At 34.8% G+C, this 26,033-nt stretch overlaps 1 protein-coding gene across 9 annotated transcripts in view; it reads left to right on the top strand.

The window, feature by feature from the left end:
- The window catches only part of RAPGEF4 (Rap guanine nucleotide exchange factor 4), a 336,971-nt gene that overhangs the window by 87,882 nt on the left and 223,056 nt on the right, over positions 1-26,033 (top strand). For 3 of the 9 annotated variants that reach the window (XM_074303104.1, XM_074303101.1, XM_074303108.1), the window contains exon 1: positions 19,982-21,944. The exons of the other annotated variants lie outside the window; for them this stretch is intronic. In XM_074303104.1, coding sequence (XP_074159205.1) covers positions 21,897-21,944 — 48 coding nt within the window. In that variant the 5' untranslated portion in view covers positions 19,982-21,896. Of the gene's footprint in view, positions 1-19,981; positions 21,945-26,033 lie in introns of those variants that run through there. 9 annotated transcript variants of the gene reach the window in all.

Here is a 26,033-nt window from a genome sequence, read left to right as displayed (position 1 = left end):
TGAAGTTAGTGCTTTATTACCCCAATTTTGCAGGCAAGGAAAGAGGGAAGAGTTTAAGTGACAGGATTACACAACTAGTACATGTCTGAGACAAGATTTGAGCCCAGGACTTAACTGACACAAAATAAGTCCTGGTCCTCCCCTTAGATGGTGGTTACAATCCTAGAAGATAACTGAAAACCAAGGTTTAAATAGAAATTTCTTTTCATACACTGAAAGTCCTTCTAGCAAAACTGGTTTAAATTATTATTCATTAGATATTTGTTCCCTAATATGTTCCTTTGAAAATGTTAATGTATGTAGACATTAGTAATAAATGAACAGAGAAAATATATAAATGGATGGTTGTTATATGGAGTTTTAGCAGATAGAGAGTCTTTTCATTTATTGACTCAGAATTGTCCATAACCTTATATTTTCATGTTGTGTGGAATTATTTTTGCTTCACATATATTCCACATTTCCTGTGTTGATGTATTTGTACCTATCAGTGCAAGCATCCCTGATGATATGTGTCACCTTCTGTCCATGGCCCTGGAGAAATTAAATCTTTATGCTGACAGTGCAGCTGTTATGAATTGAGCTCATAAAATTGGGTTGGGGAAAGGTATTCTGTTGACATACAGTATTATTTTTCCTTAATTTCTCTCAGCTGGGTAAGATTTCAGGTCTGTAAAATTAGAGTTAACATCAACCCAAGACAGAAAGAGAAAGCAGGAACAAAATATTTTTGCAAATGCTGTCTATATTTCTTTAAAGTGCATTTCATTGTTCAACTACCACTTTCTTCTCTGTTGCTGGTTTGTTCATTATTTGTTCCATTCTTGAATGTTGGATGCTCTATTATGGCCACATGAAAATGCCAATGATTTGACTGAAGTTATAATCAAATGAAGCATGGGCACTGATTGAATATAAAAAGTAAGAAATTTGGGATGATTCTCTGTTGTGTATTTAGTTTGCTGATCCTAAAAAGGGTATTTTCCGGCATCCTGAGAGATTAGATCAGGGATTCTTAACCTTTTTTTTTTTTTTCATGACATGAACTTTATTTGGCAATTCGTAAGGCTATATGGACTACTACTTCTCAGAATACAGTTTTTAAGTGGACAGCTATCAAAATTTTAATACACACACACGCACACACACACACACACACACACACACACACATATATATATATATATATAAATATATATATATATATATATATATATATATATAATTTTTTCATGGACTAGATTACTTTCAATATTCATATCCTGTGCTCCATTTTCCCTTTCTCTCTTCCATTCTATATCCACTTTCAAATTTGGGAAGCTATTACTTAAATGAGATTTCTTAATTGTAAAAGCAAAAGCATACCTTAGAGGATGGGAGGGGCACTTGTTTGGCTTCTCTTGGAAAGTTTCCACAAGAATACATTTCCATTTATATATTTGCTTTTTGAAAATGTTATGATGGGAAATGCCCATCATGAATAAAGACTATTCCATGATCAGTTAGCTATTTGCAGGGTCCAACGGAAAGATTTCTAATTTCATAAGTCACCATACAGTTATCAATGCTTACTAGCTGTCAGACATTGTGCTGGAGTTCTGAGCTAAGCCTCATAGAAGCTGGTTCAAAATTATGGCTTTGTCACTTACCATCCATGTGCCTTATATTTAAGGTCATATATCAAAGTCACGTATCACAACTTTGAGCTTCAAATTTCCTGGTCTCTTAAGTTCCTTTCTAGATCTACTGCTACAATAAATATATACCTATCAGAGGATTATAAAGGAAAACATGTATTTTTACTTTTTTTGATTACAGCATGGATTATTTTTCTGGGTCAGATTGAGATATTATTAGTCTAAGCTCCTTCTCCCTTATTCTTGCTATACATTAGATGCTTTTAATGTGTGTCCATCTGGTTTGATGAAAGTGAAGAGCCTTAATTATATGACCTAGGTAACAATATTATATACCATTGTACCAAAGTAACTGGAATCTGGTCTTCCCAGGAGACTAAAAACATGAATAAAGAAAAAGCTGCATCCACTGGAGAATAAATGATAGTGGGAAGGAGGAACAGCCAGTCTTTATAGTCAAAGATCAATAGAAATTGTTAGCTTTTGTAAGATATAGCAGAATTAGAATTTTAAAATGTAAATGTGGACCTGCTAAGTAGCATAGCTTAAAATTATCACATTATGATGTGAAGTTGATCTTGAATGTTCAAAGGCAATTTTGGTGGAAGATTCTACCAAACCCAAAAAGCTCTGAATATATCTGGGGAATAGATTGTGTGCCTGCTGTTAAGATTTACTTAGTTGAGTTTGGAAAAACACATTATCACATATTTCATTACCGGTTGATGAATACTTTTGGTCATGTAAGCTCACAAAGAATACTTAATAAGGTGTGGAAGTATTTCAATTTTTGTTAGTAAGAAGAATATCCATTCAGATGAAATCTTAGATCTTTCAGAGTGTCAAAATACACGAATAGCAAGTGAGATACTAAGCTAAATAGGAAACATCTTTCAACTTGTGAAACCTCTCTTACCATATAGTTATTATCCTCAGATTGTATTTATATGCAAATGAATTATTTTTTCATTTTTTTGGTTTAAAAGTCTTTGGTAATATGTAATTTTATATAAAGTTAAAGAGATCTTATCTTTTTAATAACTATAACCAATTTCTCCTTGATGAAACAAATTACATCAGAAATAAGAAAAGATAGAGAAAAACTATTTCATGTTTTCTCTCCAATTTTTGAATGATTTCAGAATATTGTGGAAAGGAAAAAGGCATAAGTAGAGATAGATGCAGAGCAAGAACTGAAAGCTGGAGACCACTTTTCTTCCCAATAACTCTCCTTGATCTTGAATGAAGGAATTTTTTCTTGACTTTCATTGGTGAGATTAGTCTCAATCACTGATCTATTTGGGGGGGCAGTAATTTTTCATCTAATAAAATATATTGAGCCAAGGTACGAAATATTATTTCTTAATTTAGCAAATGTAATGTGCAACAAATACAAAATCATCTTGGCAACATATATTTTCCCAGTAGCTCTAGTTTTATATAGATACATTTCCATTTTTTTATACATACAAGATAGACCATATGAAATGACATGTAGATAGAGCTTTATAAGTCTAAAAGTGCCATGTAAATGCTAGCTAATACTATTATTTTATTATGTATTATTTATATATTTATATATACGATACTACATATTATCCTTGTATTTTAATATTGTATTTTATATTATTATTGTACAATACATACATGCATTTATATAGACACTCCTATTTGTATTTTGAAAGAGAAGTTTATCATAATTTTCACGCTGCATAATGCATATTTAAGCATCTTCTGGAGAATATTTCATAATTCATAGAGAGACTCTATGTGGCTTATTCATATTACTGAAATCAAGGGTTCTTCTTTCCTTTTTTTCCAGTTTTATTGGTGTCCTTTGTTTTTATATGATAGATATTTACAGAGTATTCTCATTTTCTGAGAGGTCTTTTATAACAAAATAAAACAGTTAAGTTATCTGAAAATTTATGCCACATTTTGTATATATAGTATGCGCTCTAATTCTTTCTCTGAAAAAAAATGAACAGAAAACCCTTTCTTTTCTCTATCTTCCATTCTCTATCCCACCTTTAAAAAAAAGAAAAAAGGCATTTTGGGGGGTAAAAATATGCATAGTCAAGCAAAACAAATTCCTCTGTAGTTATACACAAAAATGTTTTTCTCATTCTACATCTAAAGCTATCACATCTTTGTAATGGATAGTATATTTCATCATTGGTCCTCAAGAAGCATATATGATCCTTGTCGTTTTTTTAATTAATTAATTATTATTATTTTTTGTTTTTTACAAAAAAATTAGGTAATTTTTCAGCATAGACAGTTGCAAAACTTTTTGTTCCAACTTTTCCTCTCCTTCCCCCCACCCCTTCCCCTAGATGTCAGGTTGATCAATACACGTTGAATATGTTAAAGTATAAGTTAAATACAACATATGTATACATGTCTAAACAGTTATTTTGCTATACAAAAAGAATCAGACTTTGAGACTGTACAATTAGCCTGTAAAGGAAATAAAAAATGCAGGCAGACAAAAATAGAGGGATTGGGAATTGTATGTAGTGTTTCATAGTCCTCTCCCAGAGTTCTTTCACTGGGTGTAGCTGGTTCAGTTCATTACTGCTCTATTGGAACTGATTTGGTTCATCTCATTGTTGAAGAGGGCCACATCCATCAGATTTGATATGATCCTTGTCTTGATCATACCTTATGATTTCAAAGTTGTTTGTAACTTTGTTGCATAACAAAATTGTATAAATTTTTGTCCTGGTTCTATTAATTTCATTGTTCATCAATTTATAAAATCTCTCAAAATTGTTCATTTTCATGATGCTATTGATATGTAAAGTATAAATTGTTCTTCTATTTCTGCTTACATCATCTCACATCAATATTTCCATGTCTTTTAAAAATCATTTATTTCCTCATTTCTTACCGCACAATAATTTTCCTTCCTATTCATGTACTACCACTTATCCAACCATTTCTCATTTGTTGGACAGTATCTGTTTCCAGTTTTTGCCACCACAAAAGTTATTAAATATTTTGGATATAGAGAATATTTTTCTTCTTTGAGATATAAGCCTAGAAGTGATATAGGTGAGTTAATTGTGATGTGCTGTTAGTGGACCTATGAATGGGCACAAGCATTCTGGAAAATATTTTGTACTCATACATGCCCATTGCTAAAAGCTGCATTTTCTTTGAAATTGTAGATTTCTGAATTATTGAAGTGTTCCTGGAATTGTCACTTTAAAAAAATACTATAGAAAGAGATAAGAGTTCACTGTTACATCTCTTTGTCATATATATTAGTTGTAGTGGGCAGAAAAGCTAGTTTCCCCTTGAACAAAGAGGAATTGGTGGAGGAAAGTTCAAGAATGATATTTTTCAGGGCAGCGGCAGATTTTGATGTTTCAGCCAGACTGAGTTTCTTATTCTGAGATAGGCTTGGAGAAAATTGTAGCAAACTAGCTGAGCTGTGAAAAATGAGTTGGGCCAATGGGTACAAATGAGGTGAGACTCCTATAGGAAGCAAGAAGGAAGAAGGACCATGGCTGAAGAGACTCCAACTCTACCTGCCTTGTAAGAAGCTCTTTATTGAAGCTATGACTTTGTTCCTTGCTAACAGACTTGAGTCCGAGTCCCATTTATATCCTTATACATTTTGTAATAAATACATACGTTATGTTCCCATGTTATGTTATGTTATTGCAGTTTTTGCTATTATTGGCTGACTGAAATATTTTAGGAGCCAGTCAAAGCCAGGTATTCCTAGAAAGGAGACACTACACATGTAAGTGTAACTGTACTTTTATTATTGATAAATCTGCAAGACTGAATACCGTGAATCTATCTTCAAACAACATGTAAGTAATGCAGGTGTGAAATATTGGTGCATTTGCAAAGCTCTGTTCTTCCTATCAGCTGGATTATACTTGTTTCTACACTGTTTGGGTAAGAATGGTCTTGTTCTTAGGCGTATATTCCTTTCTGGCTTCCTCCCCTAAAAGAAGCACTTCCTGCCTTTTAGCCAAATGATGAGTAATTTTAAGAGACTTCAGGATGTGACATAGAGACCAGTCAGGCCATAATTATTTTGATGGGATAGATGACAAATCAGCTCTTAACATACATCCCATCTAGGTAAAATCAGGAAATACAGGGAAAGCTAAAAATAGCTCATGGCTGTATAGCAGCATCTTTCACTCTAGTGATATGTTGTCAAATTAAAGAAATCATGCTTACCCAGTTTCTCATTGCAATACCTAAACAACATAGTGTTTCTTGTCATTTAAATTTAAATGATTTTTGGCAGTTGAAAAGTATCTTAAGAATGAACTTAAGGATAAAGAGCTAAGGATTGTCACATTCTTAACCAATATAAAGATAGGATAACATGTGAAGTAATAGCAAGCAAAAAAAAAAAAGAATCAAGATAGCATGCATGTGAAGTACAATAGAAAAATAATAGCAACAAAATGCAGTGAGTATCCAAGTGGAAAAAACAGAACATAATACCAAAAAAATTGAAATTTATATAGATCAACTTTTTATTTGCATATATTTTAGAAAGCAGATAGTTTATGGTTTTAATCTGATTTTTATTTTGTTATCTTTGTGTTTGTCAATGTAATTCTGTTTAAATTATTGAGTATATAAAATATTTTTAAGAAAATTACTGTATGTACTATGTATAACAGAATGTATTACAAGAAGCACAAGATATTTGGAAGATGACAGAGTATATAGAACAATAAAAACTTTTCTAGGGTAGGTGTTGGTAGTTAGTTATTATTGAGTCATAGACCTCAATTGCTTATTTTTTTTATATCAGAAATATAGACAGAAAAAGGGCCTGGGGAAGTCACTTACTCTTTCTCAACCTCAGTTTCCATATCTATGGAACAGGAATAATCGCTGTACCTACCTCAGAGGTTTATTGTGAGGATCAGTTCATGTAATACATGCAGTGTTTTACAAAGTTTAAAATACCATATAAATGCTAGCTATTATTATTATTATTATTATTATTATTATTATTAGGAATAAAAATAACTTTTTGGCAAAAAGTTAATATGAAAGTACATCTTGATTCTCATGGGCAGGAAAGGAAAAACTGAATCCTCCAAACATTTGGTTAATTCTTTGTCCGTGTTCCATCTGGCAGAAATTTATCAACTGAGGTGAAAAATCAAGAAAGAGACACTTACGGAAGGAACAGCCTCATATTATGAGGGCTACAGTTCTTAGTTTAACAATCCATGCTGTTAGGCTTCATTTTCCTACAAGAGGTGCTCTGTTGGAGAGCTTTTCCAGCAGAGCTGGCAGTTGGGAATCATTGATTCCTCTGCCAGAACTAAGATGAAGAATTGTGATCCTTTTAAAATCTTTTCTTTATTTCAACTTCAGTATATACTGTAAGAAGGATAGGCTTAGGGCAATGCTTGGTGTTATAGAAATACAAGATCACATAGCATTTCCTAGTCCTGGTATATCCTTCAGAACTGTGTGACTTCCCATTTTTTTCCCTTTCCAAGTGGCAGATGAAGAGAAGATGCAAGTGAGAATGTCATTTGATTCTGATATTGAATATTTGATTTAGAGCCAAAAAAGAAAGGAGAGATCATATCCTTACGTTGGTCAGCTTGATCTGAGGAAAACCTATGTCTAGGACAAAGTGACAAGGATAAACTCAAGATCTGTAATAATGACAGTTAAACAAAAGAAGGAGACGGGACTGAATCAGACTTGGGAAACTGCTCAGCACTTTCTTTATTCCCAAACTGGTTCATCTTTCCTACCAAAAACCTCTTCTTTTGGATACCAGTTTCTCATGCCCCTCAAATCTTCCTCCCCCAACAGAAATTTTGTATGGCTTCAAAGTCATGGAAATACCACATTTCAGAGTGACCCAAAAGACTTTGGGGTTGCAGGTATAGATGGGCTGCAGCATATTACCTAGGATGTCTTGTGTATGAGAAATAGTATAAAAGACATTAAGTCAAGGGTTACCTCAATTTGATTGGAGCCAATGAATTTATATGGAAGAATAGTGGAAAACAAGAAAACAAAGATGAATTAAAACCAAGTCATGGAGGTCCTTGAATATCAGACTAAAGTGTTTTGAACTGTTGGCAATAGGAGATTTTGGAAGTATTGAAGAGGAATGAGAAATATAAAAAGTGATGCTTTGTAGCGAGCTGTTGTCTCTAGAAGCTGCTGGATCGCTCTCTGGGAAGAGATCTGCTGTGTCTACTCAAATCTCTCAGACAGATTCTTCTTCCTGTAACGAACCTTTGTCTCCACGCAGTTGCTGTTAACTCTTGTCCTTAGAAGTGACTTCCCTTCCTGCAGAGAGCCCCGTCAAGCCTTATGCAATTCAGAGTCTTTCTTCTTGAATCCTGGCTCTGAATCTCCTCCAGCTCTTATCCTTCTCCAGGCCGATCTCCTCTCTGCGCCCAGTGCTGTCTCTTTTTATCCTCCCAGAGAATGGGCGTGGAATAATGCAAGGGCTTCTGGGAAGAACCACCCCAGCCAATGAGCTTTGCCCCCTCTATCAAGTCAACCTGAGTTCTCACCTTGTAATTGTCCAGAAAACCTCAGTTCTCACTTAGTAATCCTAACATCTCCCCCTTTCTTTTGATTTAGAACATAGGACAGTCATGACCTTGAAACATAAATCCATCAATATGGGAAGTATTACAGATAATTACATAAATTACATAAGCACATAGTAACATAGTAACATAACACATGCTAGAAGTATATAACATAATCATAATCATAAATTGAAAATTTATAAATGTCCATAAGTCCATTGTCCATTATTCTCATCTTGTGTGAGGAAGTCCAATGATTCCTGCTGGTTTTTAAGTTCTTTAACAGTCTTCTTATTATCCATGCTCTTTCAGTGTCAGATGTTTCTTAGATCTTCTCCTTTATTTTGAGATCTTTCTCTTTTTCTGTCTCTCTCTGATGGACAAGGCGAATATGACTCGTTGGCACCCATCTGATTCCTTCTCCTGCTGAAGAAATACAAGCAAACCCTCTCTCCCAGGCAGTTAACCTATCTAATTACCTTCTATTTACCACTTTCTAAATCTCTTCTCATCATCTGGCAATTACATTGGAATTGTTTGCACTGGACACAGCCCTGTTGGTTTAAAAGGCCTGTATTCTCCCCAAGTGTAATCCATTTTTGCAATCTGATTGCCTTTTGACTGACTTATCAGGTAATCCCTTTCTGCCATGTGATTGCTTCTCTGCTGATTGATTAAATCAGAGTCCTGGCCTTCTAAAGGTTCTTTGGGTGTAACATCAGCTGCCATCATGTCCCAAGTCTTTTTTGCCTGGGGCCCTGGACCTGGGCCCCTCATCCCATTTCCCTGAATTAATCCACACTCTGATGCCCAATGGAGTCCTCTGTTGCATTTTGGACATGGGGTTTTAGGTCTTCTCTCACCCTGTTTCCTCACTGTATCTCCATACCTACACTGAGCTCTTAGATGTCCAATTTTTCCACATTGAAAACATCGCCGAGTTTCTCTAGAAGGCCCTTGCCAGGAGGGACCCTGTCTTTCCACATTTATCATTGTCCGGGTGTAAAAAGCATTTGTTCCCACTGTAGCACAGCGTCTTATGATCTCCTCTAAAGGAGCATCTTTGTCTAATCCCCATATAATTCTTCTGCAAATCTCATTGGCATTTTCCTTAGCCAGATGTCTGGTCATTATTTCTGTAGCTGAATTTTCTCCAATAGTTCTTTTGACAGCAGTTTGCAAACGTCCCACAAAATCTGCAAAAGGTTCATTGGGACCTTGTTGTATTTTAGTGAAAGCCTCTCCCCGATCTTTCTGTCCAGGGAGGACACCCCAAGCTTTTATTGCAGCCTTAGCAATTTGTTCATATATTGTCATGGTATAATTAATCTGTTCCGAATTCTCTCCATATTGACCTTCACCAGCTAAGTGCTCAAAAGTGAATTGTGTGTTAACTCCTATTTCCAAATTGCATCTGACTTGAATTTTACATAATTCATGAAATTCCGCAAGCCATAATAAATTTTCTCCAGGTTCCAGACATGTCCTTGCTATGGATTTCCAATCATTCGGGGTTAGGACTTCATAAGACAAACCATCTAGTAACATTTTGACATAAGCTGATGTAGCCCCATAAAGGGTACAACCTTTTTTCAAATCCTTAATTTTATTCAAATCTAAAGGTGCATATCTTCTCCTTTTTTTACCTACAGAGTCAGTATTTTCAATCACAGGATATGCATGTATAAAATCACTTATATCCTGTCCTTCTCTCTTAGCTTTAACCAATGCTTTTTCTAATCTTGTCATAGGCTTAGGCTGCTTCACAGGCAATTCTGTTTGTGTTTCTGCCTCTTCCTCTCCTCCTTCTTGCTCCACCCATGAAGGGTTAATTGAGGGTGGAGATGGGAGGTGCTCCTGTTGCTGTTGCTCAGAATTGTACTTAACTTCATTGTTATCTGATTCATTCTTTTCACCTAGTTTAGTTGACACCTCCCCATTTTGCTCCTTCATCTCTTCCTTTAGAATAACATTTTTTAAAGCCATTTGGATTAAATTGTAGGTATGAATTATATCTTTGGAAACTGAGTTTGGTCTGGAACCAAAGGGTAAAATGTCACAAAGACAATTGTAGTGTTCACCTAATTGCTCTCCTACTAATTTCCACTCATCTGGATCCAATTCTTTTTCCAGAGAAAAAGAAGGACATATGACCTTCACAGTTCTTAAAAGTTCAGTAATCTCCTCCAAAATTATGATCAATCCTTGGCTTTTCATAACCTTGATGATGCTCTCTAAACATTTTCCTTGAACAGAAGGTGTTTGCCCCATTTCACTATAAGAGATTCCTGGTTTGGCCTTAACAAGTTAAGTTCCTTATTTATCTATTAGCACACTCACTTAATCTTTAACAAAGTTTCCTCTTTACTCACGGTTCTGGGTCAGAGAGACTGAGATCTAGATCGGAAGCTTTTCCACTGGAATCAGGACCGTGTCTGTCCCTGTTCGGGCGCCAAATTGCGAAGGTCTGGTCTAGCTCCTCTTGTCAGGATAAGCAAAAGTCCTTGCCCCACGTTGGGCGCCAAATGTAGCGAGCTGTCGTCTCTAGAAGCTGCTGGATCGCTCTCTGGGAAGAGATCTGCTGTGTCTACTCAAATCTCTCAGACAGATTCTTCTTCCTGTAACGAACCTTTGTCTCCACGCAGTTGCTGTTAACTCTTGTCCTTAGAAGTGACTTCCCTTCCTGCAGAGAGCCCCGTCAAGCCTTATGCAATTCAGAGTCTTTCTTCTTGAATCCTGGCTCTGAATCTCCTCCAGCTCTTATCCTTCTCCAGGCCGATCTCCTCTCTGCGCCCAGTGCTGTCTCTTTTTATCCTCCCAGAGAATGGGCGTGGAATAATGCAAGGGCTTCTGGGAAGAACCACCCCAGCCAATGAGCTTTGCCCCCTCTATCAAGTCAACCTGAGTTCTCACCTTGTAATTGTCCAGAAAACCTCAGTTCTCACTTAGTAATCCTAACAATGCTTAAGGGGAATGTTGATGCATAGAAGTAGTGAGGTCATTGCCATATATTGAAGGCATGAGGTCATAGGGCCTGTATTTAGGAGTTGGATCAGGAATATATTGGAAAGAACAATTCTGAGACATCACAAAAATGAGTTGATAATTGATCGAACCTAAGTCATGTCAAAGAAGGAGGAGTCAAAGATTATATTAAAATTTTGAGTGAAATAGAGAAAAGGATCTCTATTTTTAAGGAGATCAATAGGATTCTCTAAGTAAGGCACACACTCCCCAGTTATGTAAGCACAAAAACTCAGCCAATAGTGATGCAAGGCATGCTCAGAAGGAGATTAAAGTCAGTGTGAAACCTTCTAGTAATCAAATGCTGGCTAGTGTACCGGCTTCTGACCCTAGGCTGATTCTTCCTGGCTAATGATCTAGAAGTCTCTGGTTTTGATTCTTGTTTTCTTCCTTGTATTTAGTTTGTGCTCTAGTTTATAATCTATGAGTCTCATAACACCTGTGGCTTTGATTCTTGACTACCCTGTAGACATTTTGAGTCATTAGTCTTCTAAATTAGTGAAAATGCATGGCAAACTAAGAAACAACATTTTTGTGTATAGTATTTTACATTTTTGTGTATAGTATTTATGGAATACCTTCTGTATTAGTTAATAATGGCAATAATATTCCTGGTACTTTAGTAATAATTATAAATTGTATCCTAAAATGTTTATTGAATCATAAAAGCAATTATTTTGGCCATCTGTGCAGCTGATCATAGAATATTTAATACAAAAATAGCCAATGATGCCAGGCCTCTTTCTACCTAAAGTTCATTGAAAAATATCAAAAGAATGAGATAGATAATAGTAACAATAATAGTATTTGACATATAAATGTTTGAGTTTGGGTTTTGCCTTGGTTCATATATTGAGTATAGGAAATGGGAATAGAACCCAGATATTTCTCTTTTTAAAATTATTATTATTTTCAAAACATAGGCATAGATAATTTAGAACATTCCTTTCCCTCCTCCCCAGTATTTTGTTTCTGATCATTACCTTCCTCAAACAGTCCTGCCCCTTTATTATACCTTTCCCCTTCTACTTCTGTTCTCCCTTCTATTAACCTTCCTCTTTCCTTCCCCCTTTCTCCTCCTACTTCTCTATAGGGTGAGACAAGTTGCTCTGTGAAGCTCAATATGTTTGACATTATCTCTGAGGCAAATCTGATAAGAGTAAGATTCACACAATGCTCATCTCCCCCTTCTTTCTTTCAACTGTAATAGATCTTCTTTGCTTCTTCATGAGATGTAATTTACCCCATTTTAACTTCATTTTCCTTCTCTTCCAATACAATCCACTTTTCACCTCTATCTAGTTTCTTTTTTATATCATCACAACAAAATGAAATTATTTCTGCACCCTCTAATATAGCCATAACAGAGATATAGTTCTCAAGAGTTAAACATATCTTCTTCTCATATGAGGATGTAAATTTTTTAACTTTTAAAAGACAGTTATTTTTTCTTTCCTTTTTACCTTATTATGCTTCTCTTGAGTTCTATATTTGAAGATCAAATTTTCTGTTCAGCTTTGATCTTTTCATCAGAACTAAATGACATTCATCTGTCTCATTGAATGTCCATCTTTCCTCTGAAAGATTATGCTTGATTTTGTTGGATAGTTGATTCTTGGCTGCAATCCAAGTTCTTTTGCCTTTTAGAATATCAGATTCCAAGCCCTTCCATCCTTTAAAATGGAAACTGCCAGGTCCTGGATAATCCTGATTGTGGCTCCTCAATATTTTATTGTTTTTTTCTGACTGCTTGCAATATTTTCTCCTTGATCTGATAATTCTGAAATTTAGCTGCAATATTCCTTGGAGTTTTCATTTTGGGATCTTCTTTCAGGAGGTGATCCATCAATTCTTTCAATGTCTATTTTACCCGCTGGCTTTAAGATATTAGGGCAATGTTCCTTGATGATTTCCAGAAAGATGATGTCTAAGCTCTTTTTATCATGGTTTTCAAGTAGTCCAATATTTCTTAGATTGTCTCTCCTGGACATATTTTTCAAGGTTGGTTGTTTTTCCAATGAGGCAGTTTACATTTTCTTCCATTTTTTCATTTTTTTGGTTTTGTTTGACTGATCTTGAAGTCTCATTGAGTCATTCACTTCCAGTGAATTATTTTCTTTAGTTAGCTTTTTTATCTCCTTTTGCATTTGGCCAATTAAACTTTTAAATGAGGTGTTTTATTTATTGGATTTTTTTTTCATTTCACAAATTCTGTTTCAATAAGTTGGTTTCTTTTCCAAATCTATTTGGTAAGGAGTCATATGATTTTTCCATTTCACTAAATCTATTTTTAAGTTTTCTTTAGATAATTTCTGTGTTTCCTTTTCTAAATTCTCTCACAAAATTCTCATTTTCTTTTCCCATTTTTTCTAACTCTCTTTTAAGATCCTTTTTGAATTCTTCCAAGAGAATCTTGTGAGATGGGGACCAACTCATAACCTTTGGAGCTTCATCTGGAGATGATTTGCCTTTAGTGTCCTCAGGGTTTGGGGCCTATTCTGTCTCCCTAAAAGCTATATGATTAGAGTTATTTTTGCTTTTTTGCTCAATTTTAAAGGTTTAGATTTGTTCTTAGGGCAAAGGAAGAATGTCCCAAATTTCTTATATAGGTCTATATAGGCTCTGGCCAGTGCTGCTGATTTCCTTCTGGTGATGGATGGATGTGGCCAAGTCTGGTTTTCAGGTTTCCAGGAGCTCACTATTTGCCTTTTGTTTTTGTGTTGGAGCTAACCTTCCGATCCCCTAGTTTCTAACACAGGATAGAGTTGCCAATGCTGCTGTACTTTAGCTAAGAGCCGGCCAGCCTCCACATTGCCCTGGGTCCCTATGCTGTGCCTGGGTTCAGCTACATCCTTTCTTCCCCTTCCCTCTATGCCTGATGGAAACAGACCTTTTCTGAAGTTCTTCCAAAATACCTTCTGCTGGAAATTTGTTTATGTGTGTATATGTATGAGTTCTGTCACTCCAGAACCAGTTCAGTGTGGAACTGAGGGACACCAGGGATAGCTCAGATAAAGACCTATCTACTCTCTGTGATCTTAGCTCTGCCCCCCCCTCAGATATTTCTTACTCCATATCCATCACTCTAACCACTCTATCAGATAATATATGCCTTCACAGAATATATAAGTATTGATTTTTGGAATATTTTGCATTCGCATCGTAACTTAACTGTTTTTAAAGGGTTTTTGTATTATTTTGCCTTTCTAGCATGCAGATGAGGTAGGTGAGGGGTAGTCAGTCTTTTTTTAAATTTTTGTATAGATTTTTTAATGAACAATTATTTATTAAAGAAACATGTACTTTGTATTTTATTTCTGATAAAAGTAATTTTAAACACAGATATAAACATGAGGTTAGCAAAATTAGATAATTCTAATAATATCTTCCAACAGTTAATGTCAATAATGTTGAAAGAAAAACATATAGAAATTATCAGTAATCATTAAAATATATTACTAATATTAATAAAAATGAAGATGAATAAAATTCCATCTTCACCTAATACTTGTAAATTGTCAAGGTTGAAAAAGTTTTAAATAAGACAAAAACAACAATTTTATTATTATCTGTTGGTAAAGCATTAAATTAATCTAACCTATTTTTTATTTGTGTATTTGCTTTGTTTTTTAATTAAAGCTTTTTAATTTTCAAAACATAAGCACAGATAATTTTTCAACATTAACTCTTGCAAAACCTTGTATTCCAGTTTTTCCCTGCCTTCCCCTTACCTCCTCTCCTATAGGGCAAGTAATCCAGTCTATGTTAAACATGGTAAAAATATATGTGAAATCCAACATACAGACATTTATACAATTATCTTTTTGCACAAGAAAAATCAAATCAAAAAAGGAAAAAAAATGAAATAGAAACTAAAATGCAAGCCAACAATAACAACAAAAAGCATGAAAATGCTGTATTGTGAACCACAGTCAGTTTCCACAGTCCTCTCTCTAGGTGTAAATGGCTCTCTTCATCACAAGACCATTGAAACTGGCATCAATCTTCTCATTGTTGAAAAGAGCCACATCCATCAGAATTATCATATAATATTGTTGTTGCTGTGCATAGTTATCTGCTCATTTCAATTAGCATCAGTTCGTGTAAGTCTCTCAAAGCCTTTCTGAAATCATCCTTCTGGTCATTTCTTACAGAACGATAATATTCCATAACACTCATATACCACAATTTATTCAGTCATTCTCCAATTGATGGGCATCCATTCAATTTCCAGTTTCTTGCCACTACAAAAAGGGCTGCCACAAACATTTTTGCACATATGGGTCCCTTTCCCTTCTTTAAGGTCTCTTAGTATATAAGCCCAGTAGTAACACTGCTGGATCAAAGGGTATGAACAGTTTGATAACTTTTTGAGCAGAGTTCCAAACTGCTCTCCAGAATGGTTGGGTTCATTCACAATTCCACCATCAATGTATTAGTGTCCCAGTTTTCCCACATCCCCTCCAACAGGAAATGCACAAAAAATTTGATAGGCCTTTGGGCAGAGTTCCAAATTGCTCTCCAGAATGGTTAGATCCATTCACAGTCCCTTTAACAATGTATTTAATGTTTTCCCACATTCCCTCCAACATTTATCATTATATTTTCCTGTCATCTTAGCCAATCTGAGAGATGTGTAATGATATCTCAGAATTGTCTTAATTTGCATTCCTCTGATCCATTGTGATTTGGAGCACCTTTTCCTATGACTAAAAATGGCTTTAATTTCTTCATCTGAAAATTGTCTATTCATATCCTTTGGGTAGTTAGTCTTTTTATGACTACTTTGCAGATGAAGATGCCCTGAAGGATTGCCCAAGGAGGTTATGCAATTAGTCAGGGTTTCTGAGTTGTAATGGCAGTGGATTTCATTGGAGCAACCATTTGAGGATAAAATTAAAAAAAAAAAACTAAAATAAATTGACAGAGGGGAACAGTATTGATATTTTCTTGAAGAACTGACTCTGATTTACCTAGGTTTCTCAGGGTTCAGGTGTGAAGGTATTTGGGGAAAAGCTTTACAAGATAAGATTTATAAGCATGAGAGTGCAAGAATTTGAAAACTAATCATTGATAAATTATTGCTCTTGGTGCAATTTTGAGCATTCTCGGTTCATTACCTGTGCTTTCTCTCACCTCTATGTTTAGTTATACTTTTTTTTCTTTTTCTTTCATCATCACATAGACCAAGCTCAAATTTCTGCTAAAGCAGGCTATTTTCTGGCTTTATGTACTTGGCTTCTTTTTGGAAGGTATTGCTTTTTCATTTTACATAGGAAGTAAAAAATCCATTCTAAGCACTTCTTTTTCCAGGGGTAACTTATGTACTATCTCCTCTATCTTATGCTCTATAGGACCCTGAGAAGAGGACAGGCAAACCTCTTGTGACATAATATTGTGGCCCAGCTCTGTCTTATCTTGGAAGTCCCATCTCAAACTTCAACCCTGGGATTGAATGGGTTTCCATTGATCCTCTTTATGCCTTCTTTATGTTTTCTTAATTGCCCTAGGCAAGGATGCAAAATATGGTTTTTCAGAAAATGACAGCTAGCTTTCATCTAAAGTTCTTCAACTCCAAAGATCAGTTCTGTTTTTCATCAAGAGAAAATTACTTTTGAATTCCTCTGAGCTTCTCATTTCCCTCTCTCCTTCCATGCACCTCATTGTGAATCAGTTGGATCCTCTCAAGCATGCAATCCAATTACTTTTATTGTGAAGTTGAGCCATGATTGTCCTTAATGGTCAGAAAATTATCCAGCATCTAAAAAACAAAATGCACAATTAAAAATCCAGTCACAGAAATCACCCCTGTGATTTGCTTCTGACCTTAAAGAAGTATTTCTTATGTGCACTACTCTTTTAGGCATTTGACATTTTACATTTGTTCTCCATTTTTTTTTTTTACAAATAGAAAGTTGTTTTTTGAACCGGATTATTCTAAATCATTCTGAACCTGAGATATTAATTGAATGTGTTCCTTAAGGAATCAAAAGTTTTTCATCTTGGCTTATGAGAATTATCAGTTTTCTAGGAGACAATGTTGTTGTTCAGTAGTTTCAAACATGTCTAATAGTTTTTGTGATTTAATTTGGGGTTTTCTTGGCAAAGATATTAAAGTTGTTTGTTATTTCCTTCTACAGTTATTTTTACAGATGAGGAAACTGAGGCAGAGTTAAGTGACTTGCCCAGAATCATGTAGCTAATGCATGTATGAGGCCAGATTTGAACTCATGGAGTTTCCTGACTCCATGTCTGGCATTCTATACAGTGCACCACCCAGCTGACCAAGGGACAATAGATAGCAGTGTTTTGGTTCAGTTCCTAACTTAACGTGGATCCCCGGACAACTTAGTGAATTTTGCAATACCTTTTTTCCCTGTCAGAAAGAGGATGAAAAGAATATGAAGTAATCTTTTAGTCTTTTTGTCATTGTTAAAAAAAATTCTAGTTAAAATAAAGGTAGAGTGATAAAATAGAGTCCTAGGATTGGAGTCAGGAATGCCAGGTTTCAACTTCTACCTCTAACATTTACTAGATATGTGACTTTGAGCAACTGTCAAGCAACTGTCATTTTTTAGTTTGTTAACAAATGCTGATTGAGCATCTACTCTGTGCGGTACTGTGCTAAGCTCTGGAGTTAGAATGAAATGTCAAGAAAATTCTGGCTCTCAAGGAGGTCACAGTCTAATGGTGGATTCAACAAATGAACAAATATGAGATATGTGTGTATACACACATGATCATATATGTCAGCATATGTATATGCACGTGTACGTACACACATATGTATGTATATGTGATAAGTCGGAGATAATCAACAGAGGTAAGGCATTAAAATTAAGTGCCTATTGAGTACCAGATACTGTGCTAAATTCTGGGGATACAAAGAAAAACAAACAAACAAAAAAGCAACAGTACCTGGTCTTAATGAATTCATAATCTAACTTCTTTTTACCCTTGGACTGATCTAAAAGTCAGAGTTTGATATCTTCATTTCCTCAGGCTGATGACATCACAGATCCTTCAAATATTTATTACTAATGAAACTGGTGTTGCAGCTATGAAATATTCCAGGAATGCTTGCTGATAACAATCTTTTAACTGGCAATCTGGGAGGTTTTCTGTAGGCGTCACATGGAAATTATTTTATTATGTGGTGAGATTGCTCCAGGTAATCTGGGGACAGGGAGTCATAGAACTTTATGAACTAATAATTGTCATGACGGAGCATCAAAGGTTTTGCAACGTGCTGCAATTGAATGTATGAGGGGAGGAGCCGTATCCTCCTACACTTTAGGAGAGCCCCGGGAAGTCTTGGTGAGCAATGCCTGATGAGATGGACAAACAATCTAAGGCATGCTTGTGCTCATGTTATCCTGAATAATGCCAGCCAATTACAAGGGAGAAAAATTAAGCCATCTTCTTTTTTTTTTTTTAGTAGTTGTCTGTCACTGTCACACCTATCAAATCAGCAAGCAAACATTTACTTATTAAATAGTTCTAGTATGTACCAGGCATTGTGATAGGAACTGGGAATACAAAAATAAAAAAGACAGAGTCCCTGCCTTCAAGGAACTTACATTCTATCAGGACAGATAACACCTTCAGATAAAAGTGCTTAAAAATAAGCAAAGATAATTTTAGTAGATGCCACTGGAGGGAAGTGGTGTCAGGACAGACTTTGTAGAGAAAGCTATATTGAGATAAGCTATAATTGAGAGAGCTAGGGATTTTAAGAGTTGGAGTTAAAGAAGGGAATCATTCTAAGCCTGGAGGATAGCCTGTGTAAAGATACAGAAATTGCAGATGGAAGCCTGGGTGTGACAAACAGCAAGATAACCACTTTGTGGAGAGGAGGGAAACTGCAGAACCTGAAGAGAAATGTATAATATATACATATTATATAATATATAATTATATATATGTGTATATGTATATATATATATATATATATATATATATATATATATATATATATATATATATATATATGTAATAGATCAATTAGAATGAAGGCATAACAGACTTCATGTGCTCCATGGAGGAGAGTATATCACTTTAGGTAGTTGATGATCACCAACCTTGCTGTGATTAATGAAATCATAGAACAGATTTTGCAAAATATTTCTGAGAAAGAATTACTTTTTACCAATAATTCTTTTTAGGGACACTCAGTCCCTGTTTGGAAAGAGCCTTGAATCTTGGAATTAAGTGATTTAGGTTGTATTTCAAGTTTGTGTGTGTATGTGTATGTGTGTGTGTGTGTGATTTTAAGACTCACTTCAAAATAACTTATTTCAGAAACATATTTAAGAGTGTTACCAATCTGATAATTAAAGTGATATGGAATGCTACCATTCAAACTACTAACAAAACTAACTACTAACAAACTAATATCAAGAATTACAATAATAATGATAATGAAGGTTGTTCCAAGGGTGCTCTCTTGGAACCAACAAAAAATGAGTTTACATTCCAATTCTTTTGTTGTTTGTTTAATAGTTTTTAGTCATGTTCAATTCTTTGTGACTCTATTGGGTTTTTAAAAATTTCTTAACATATATTTCAAGTCTTTATCCATGTTTTGCCTCCATCAATTAGATTTTAAGTCCCTTGAAATTATTTATCTTTATTATCAGGGCCTCTAATATTAAAAGCCTAAACTTTTGTAAACCTGAAAAGGCTATATAAATGTCAGCTACATATATACATATATATATATATATGTTACATTAGGAGTAATTAACAAATATTCATTGAATTGAGTCAACTTGTAATTCTGGTGGCAATTACCATTATCTATCTTATTCTATTTTTTTTTTAAGTAAAAAGGAACTGGTTACAACTTAACCACTACTTCACAATGTGGGGTGAAATGCCATAAAATCACAGGTTAAGAACTGGAAGGGACCTCAAAGTTCCTTTAGGCTCTCATTTTACAGAAGCTTTGATTGGGTCAGGTAGCAAGCAGCAAAGGTGGATTTTGAACTGAGATCCTTTAACATTAGAGCAAAAAGTTTTGTGAAATTCACTTGTCTGCAAAATTAGAGGGATAAATTAGTCATCTCTAAAATCCTTTATATATCTCAAATTGCCTTCTAAAAATTGCCTTATGGGCCTTTTCTAAAGATTGATCTCTGTGTGGATGACTCAATATAATCACAAATCCTCCTTTCCCTTCTCTGCATAGAACAATGGTGATTCTCTGGTTTGGGAAAGCAACTTCACATAGCCACGACTGAAAGAACTACAAGAAGGGTTTCTCCCCTTTCTTTTCACCATAGGGTACAGATCATCACCTACAGCTCCCTATTCCTTGATAGTACTTCCATTACGTACTATCAGAACCCAACTCACTTCAAACACTGGGGGAGGAGCCAGGAGAATTTTGAGTCTTTAAGGATGGTGGTAGGGGTAGTAAGCAGAATAAGAAAAGAGAAAACAAAAGAAACTTGACCATTTTGGGTCCTCAATATTTACTACTAATTTAAATAATTCCTTCTGGAACCATGTCACCATTCCCTATGCATTAAAATTGTTTGAATACTTTTCCCCTGAATTCATTATTTATAGGACATCTCTAAGAAATCTTATGGCTATTTTTAAGAAAAGTCAATTTTCTCTTCCCCATAGTAGGTCTCCAATAACTTCCAACTTTCCATCTTCTCTGGGACCTTTGCTAGATAGATTTGGAAGTAAACCAGAGATTTGGGGATGCATCAGTCTTCAGGATTCTTGAGTTCTTTTGTTCCTCCTTTTCTGTTTTTAATTAATTTTCAATACACATTGCTTTATGAATCATATTGGAAGAGAAAAATCAGAACACAAGGGAAAAGCCATGGAAGAGGGAAAAAAACACAGAAAAAAAGGAAGTGAATACAGCATGTATGGATTTACATTCAATCTCCATAGTTCTCTTTCAGGATGCAGATGACATTTTCTATCCAAAGTTTATTGGGATTACCATGAACCACTGAACTGCTGAGAAGAACCAAATCTCTTGTAGTTGATCATCGCACATTCTTGATGTTATTGTGTACAATGTATTTATTCCTGGTTCTGCTTGTTTCGTTTAGCATCAGTTTGTGTAAGTCTTTCTGAAATCAGCTTGTTCATCATTTTTTATAAAACAGTAATATTTATTATCTTTATATATCACAGTTTAATCAGCCATTCCCCAAGTGATGGGCATCTACTCATTTTCCAATTCTTTGTACTATAAAAAGAGCCGCTACTAACATTTTTGCACATGTGAGTCCTTTTCCCTCCTTCCACTCCCCTTTTCCATTTGCAGAGTTAGTAGTAATATAAACATGAAATTAGAGAAGGGACAAAGGCAGAAAGATGATCTCTAAGGTTCTTTGAATTCTGTGGAACAAAGGCACATAGAAGTAAATCCATTCTCATCAGCATTTTCATTATTATTGCTGGAGTCATCCAAAGGGTGGATTTTTTCAAGGAATTTAATTCCTCCTACTTCTTTCCTGTCCCGGTGAGGAGCAGTAGACACTAGAGTTGGTGACCCGGAGTAGCTTCTCCAGCCCATTCTCCTAGTTCTTGCCTTAGCTTCCCCGCCCTGTGTCAGCCTGCCCAGCCAGGAAACCAGAAGTGTAAACAAGGTGACAGGGCTCAGTGTGATCTCTTGATGCTAGTTTGAAAGCAGAAGAGAAAGGAGATGGGAGGCTGTACAAGAACAGCTAGATACATGTGGAGGAGAAAACAGGTATTGTTTAATGGATGGAGAGAAGAGGCTTTATCTGATAACCTGAATTTAATCAGTTTTTCTTTAGAATTATTTACAAAGATACTTAAGAAAGGAGAAGTCATAGGTGGGTCTAAGGATTAGATGTCAAATTGATTTTTTTATGTTTCTATTATTTAGCACAAAGTAAGTAGAGATATTTTGCTTTAGTGGAGTTCTGTTTTAAACTTGATATTTAATTTAGGCTTTGATTATCTTGTAAATGGTATTTTTTGGTCTTTCCTTTCCTCATCTCCTGTTGGTCAGTGGTGATTCATTAGGAGCATGGGTTCATTACACATTTCATGGGAGTGGGCACCCACCCAGACATTGTCTGGGATCCATAATGACTTGCTGATCCTTCATCTTAAGAATTGTGAGGTCTTGAGCCAAGGCACATCCTGTTGTTTTTCCTTTCTTTATCATAAGGAAAGATTCTGACTCCAGGAAGAGAGGAGTTATCTTGGGCTTAGGTTCATTTTGGTATGTTTTCATATATCTCAAAACATTCTTCATAAATTTTATAAATTCACAGTCAATTAATAGTTTCCCTATAACTCATATTTTCTGCATAGATCAGTGATAGTTGATCCTTGTTATATGAATCAAAAATAAATTAGAAAAAAAGAATCATTGAAACTTGGTATTAGAAGGACCTAAGCTTGAGGAGTTTTGAACTCCTCTTTTTTGTCACGCTGGACAAATCACTTATTTGTCTTCTCTATTGTCTTCTCTAAAAAGCGGGATATAGATACTTTATTTACCTATCTTATAGGACTGTTGTGAAAAAAGTCTATTATAAGGCTCACAAACTTTAAAGAGAGGTTATTATTGACAATAATAATTATGTTTATCTTTCAATACTTGCTCTTTTTGCTATTCTTGAGGGTACTAAGAATAATTAAAAAGACATTATTATAAGTAATAAATAGCAGCAATTATAAGTATATGCTTTTCTTTTGGAGGTAAGCTGGGTAGTGCAATAGATAGAGTTTTGGACTTGGAGTTAGGAAGAACTGACTTAAAATCTAATTTCAGACAACTACTAGCTGTGTAACCCTGAGCAAGTAAGTCACTTATTCTGTCTTAGTTTTCTCAATCATAATATGAAGAAAACAATAACATTTACATCGTAAGGTTTTTATGAGAATCAATGTAGATAAAATGCTTATAGCCTAGTCTCCAACAGATAGTGGGCACTTTGAATGCTTATTTCTTTCATTTCTTTTACACATTTTGATATTTGCTGTCTTCTAATATGATGTAGTAGAAAAAGCATGTGACTAGAAGCCACTAACTAGTGTTTTCATTCTAGTTATGCTACTAACTAGTTGTGGCATCTTGGACATGCTATCCTACTTTTTTTTTAAACCTTATTTCCCTTGACTGCTCAATGAACTGCTTGGACCTTAGATCTCTAAGGTTCCTTCCAGTTCAAATGTTTTATAATTTTCTAATCTTCATCATTAATATTATTACTAGTATTTTCCAGAGATCAGATCATATTTAATAATTAATAAGTATTTAGAAGAGATCATATTTAATTAAAACTTATATGCCATTTATGAGAAATTGTTTGATTTAACATTTTAATTGCCTTAATTCTCTTCCTGTAGAAGTAAACATAATCTACTTGTAAAAAGCATTGCCATGTCATTTGCATTGTTTTGTACATAATACTTTGGTGAAACACTAGACTAAAAAGCAAAGCAGATGACTCCTTTGTGGTAACATGCTAATATTTTGGTCTCTCCATTCTCTGTTAAAGGTACACTCTACCTAACATTGTTAATTGGTTACACATGCGTACACATACACATACACACACTCACTGTAACTCAAAATATATAGCAGGGGGTAATTAGTTCCATAGCAACATTACTATAAATGGAGAATATATTCCTGAGTCAGACTATAAAAATCAGTCTTTTTAGGGACCTCAGATTATAATAGAGCTAGTCTGAGAAGGATGAATAGCCGCCAAATCTAAGATGTGGAAATCATACACCAAGTTTTCTGAGGGACCCTTGAGACCTGCTCACAGCCAGAGGAATTAGGAAGGGTTGCTGACTACAAGACAGGAAGGAAAAATCCAAGTGATGTCTTGAAAGTGGGATAGGAAAAGAAGCTAACTCTTTCCTACTCGGTGATATAGAACGATTCTTGATTTAAGATTAGGGGTTAATTATTGTCGTTGTATTCCTAGCACTGACTGCAATGTCTGAAGCTTAAAAGGACATTAATAAATCCTTGGTAATTGAATGTTTGATAGCAAAACCTTGAGGAGAGGAGAAGAAGGAATATAAAGGTGTGCTAAAGAGACTGATGACTACTAACCCCATGATTTCAGCTTATTAATTATTGTTAAACTTAAAGGTGTCGAGTTTTCTTGCCTTAAGACTGGTGTTACTGTAAGTGACTTTGGGCTCCCTTGTCTGCCTCCTTATAAAAACACACAACACACAACAAAGGTTGGGCTGTTTACATAAAGCAGTTGCAAAGGTGGTTTCATTTTGATGAACCAGACAAACATGGAGACCCAGTAGGTGGCAGCCTAGCAGAATACACATCATACATTCTTATGTGAGGAAGGGTTTCTTAAATTAACTGTACTCTCAGCAAACTTTGTCTTTAGATCAACTGAGAGATATTTTTCTCTATTTCTTGAAATTCAGACTAAACTACCATCAGAAAGTCCTTTAACTTTTAATGTAAGACATACTAGAAGTGACAACTATCAGATGAGTTTGGAAATTATTTCTCAAACAAACAAACAAAAAAACCACTGAAAAAACAAAATAAAAGGCCTTCTGATTGTTCCACAGCTAGAGTTGAGGGTTTAGGAACCATCCATCCTTCCTCTTTAAGAAATTCCACTACAAAACATGGCAATGTATTACAACTTCCTCAACCTGTGAGTATTAAAGTTTTTAAAAACTTCAAGATTTCTTTTCTATTCCTCTTCTCTCTGGCTTCAGAAGCTGCTAGATAAAAAAATAAACTTGAAATGAGTTACATGGAAATGCATTTTGCATGACTATGCATGTATAATCTATGTCAAATCATTTGCCTTCTCAATGAGGTAGGGAGGAGAGGGAAGAAGAAAGAGAATTTTGAACTAGAAATGATCCCCCAAAAATGTTAAAATTGTTTTTATGTGTAATGGGTAAAAATTAAAAATTTACATTAAAAAATAAATTTCAATCTTTTTGTGGCTTTTATGATAAAATTCTAACTTAAAATAGGTGATTTTATATTACTTAGTAAAGAGGTCTTTAAGGGATTTGTTTTGATAAATAGAAGAGTGTTTTTGGATGAACATATTAGTTATATGTAATTGTATATTTCTAAAATGTTCTCAGATAGTTGAAACTTCTTTGTTAGTGTTGTTCACTTGTCTCTTGAAACCCCACTTTTTCTTTCACAGTAAGACTTGGCTCACTTGTATCCTCCCACAGTCTTATTGCCATCACTCTTGAGCTTGGATTGTTGGCTAGGATGCAGACCTGGGTGGGTTATTATAGAACATCATACCTAGAGCTATCATGAGCGAGGACATGTGAAACAGATGTGAGGCAGTTTGAGTTAATATCACAGTCAAAAGGATTGAACAAAAATTCAGCTGTGTTCCCTTTGGACTAGGAACACAAAAGGTTGACTTTATGGATTGAAATCTTTCAAGATGTTTAGGAATTTCATTACAGGCTGCTTTCACCTTTTTGATATCTACTTAGGAATAGTTTAGTACTTTTTAAGTAAACTAATGGTTTATTTTAACCCTCAGACTCTGATACATCATATTTGCAATTCCTTTTGGATGCCTTGTTATCTGTTTGCCTATAGACTTTTTTCCACATCCCACTCCCTTCTAGTAGGTGTTAAGTTATTATTAATATTATTATTATTGTTATTATTATTATTACTACTAAACCCTACAAAGAAACATAACAAAATTGAAACAATGGTAAGAAAGCTTCATATGATATAAAACTCTTAACCATGAGCTCTAATTCTACAAGTAAATAAAGGGCAACTGGGTATTAATCTTCCCTCTTTCTTCATTGACTAAAC

The sequence above is a fragment of the Sminthopsis crassicaudata genome, chromosome 3, assembly GCF_048593235.1.
Source record: "Sminthopsis crassicaudata isolate SCR6 chromosome 3, ASM4859323v1, whole genome shotgun sequence".
NCBI classification, from domain to species: Eukaryota; Metazoa; Chordata; class Mammalia; order Dasyuromorphia; family Dasyuridae; genus Sminthopsis; species Sminthopsis crassicaudata.
The sequence above is the reverse complement of the archived record's forward strand: the minus strand, read 5'-3'. Positions and strand labels throughout refer to the sequence as shown.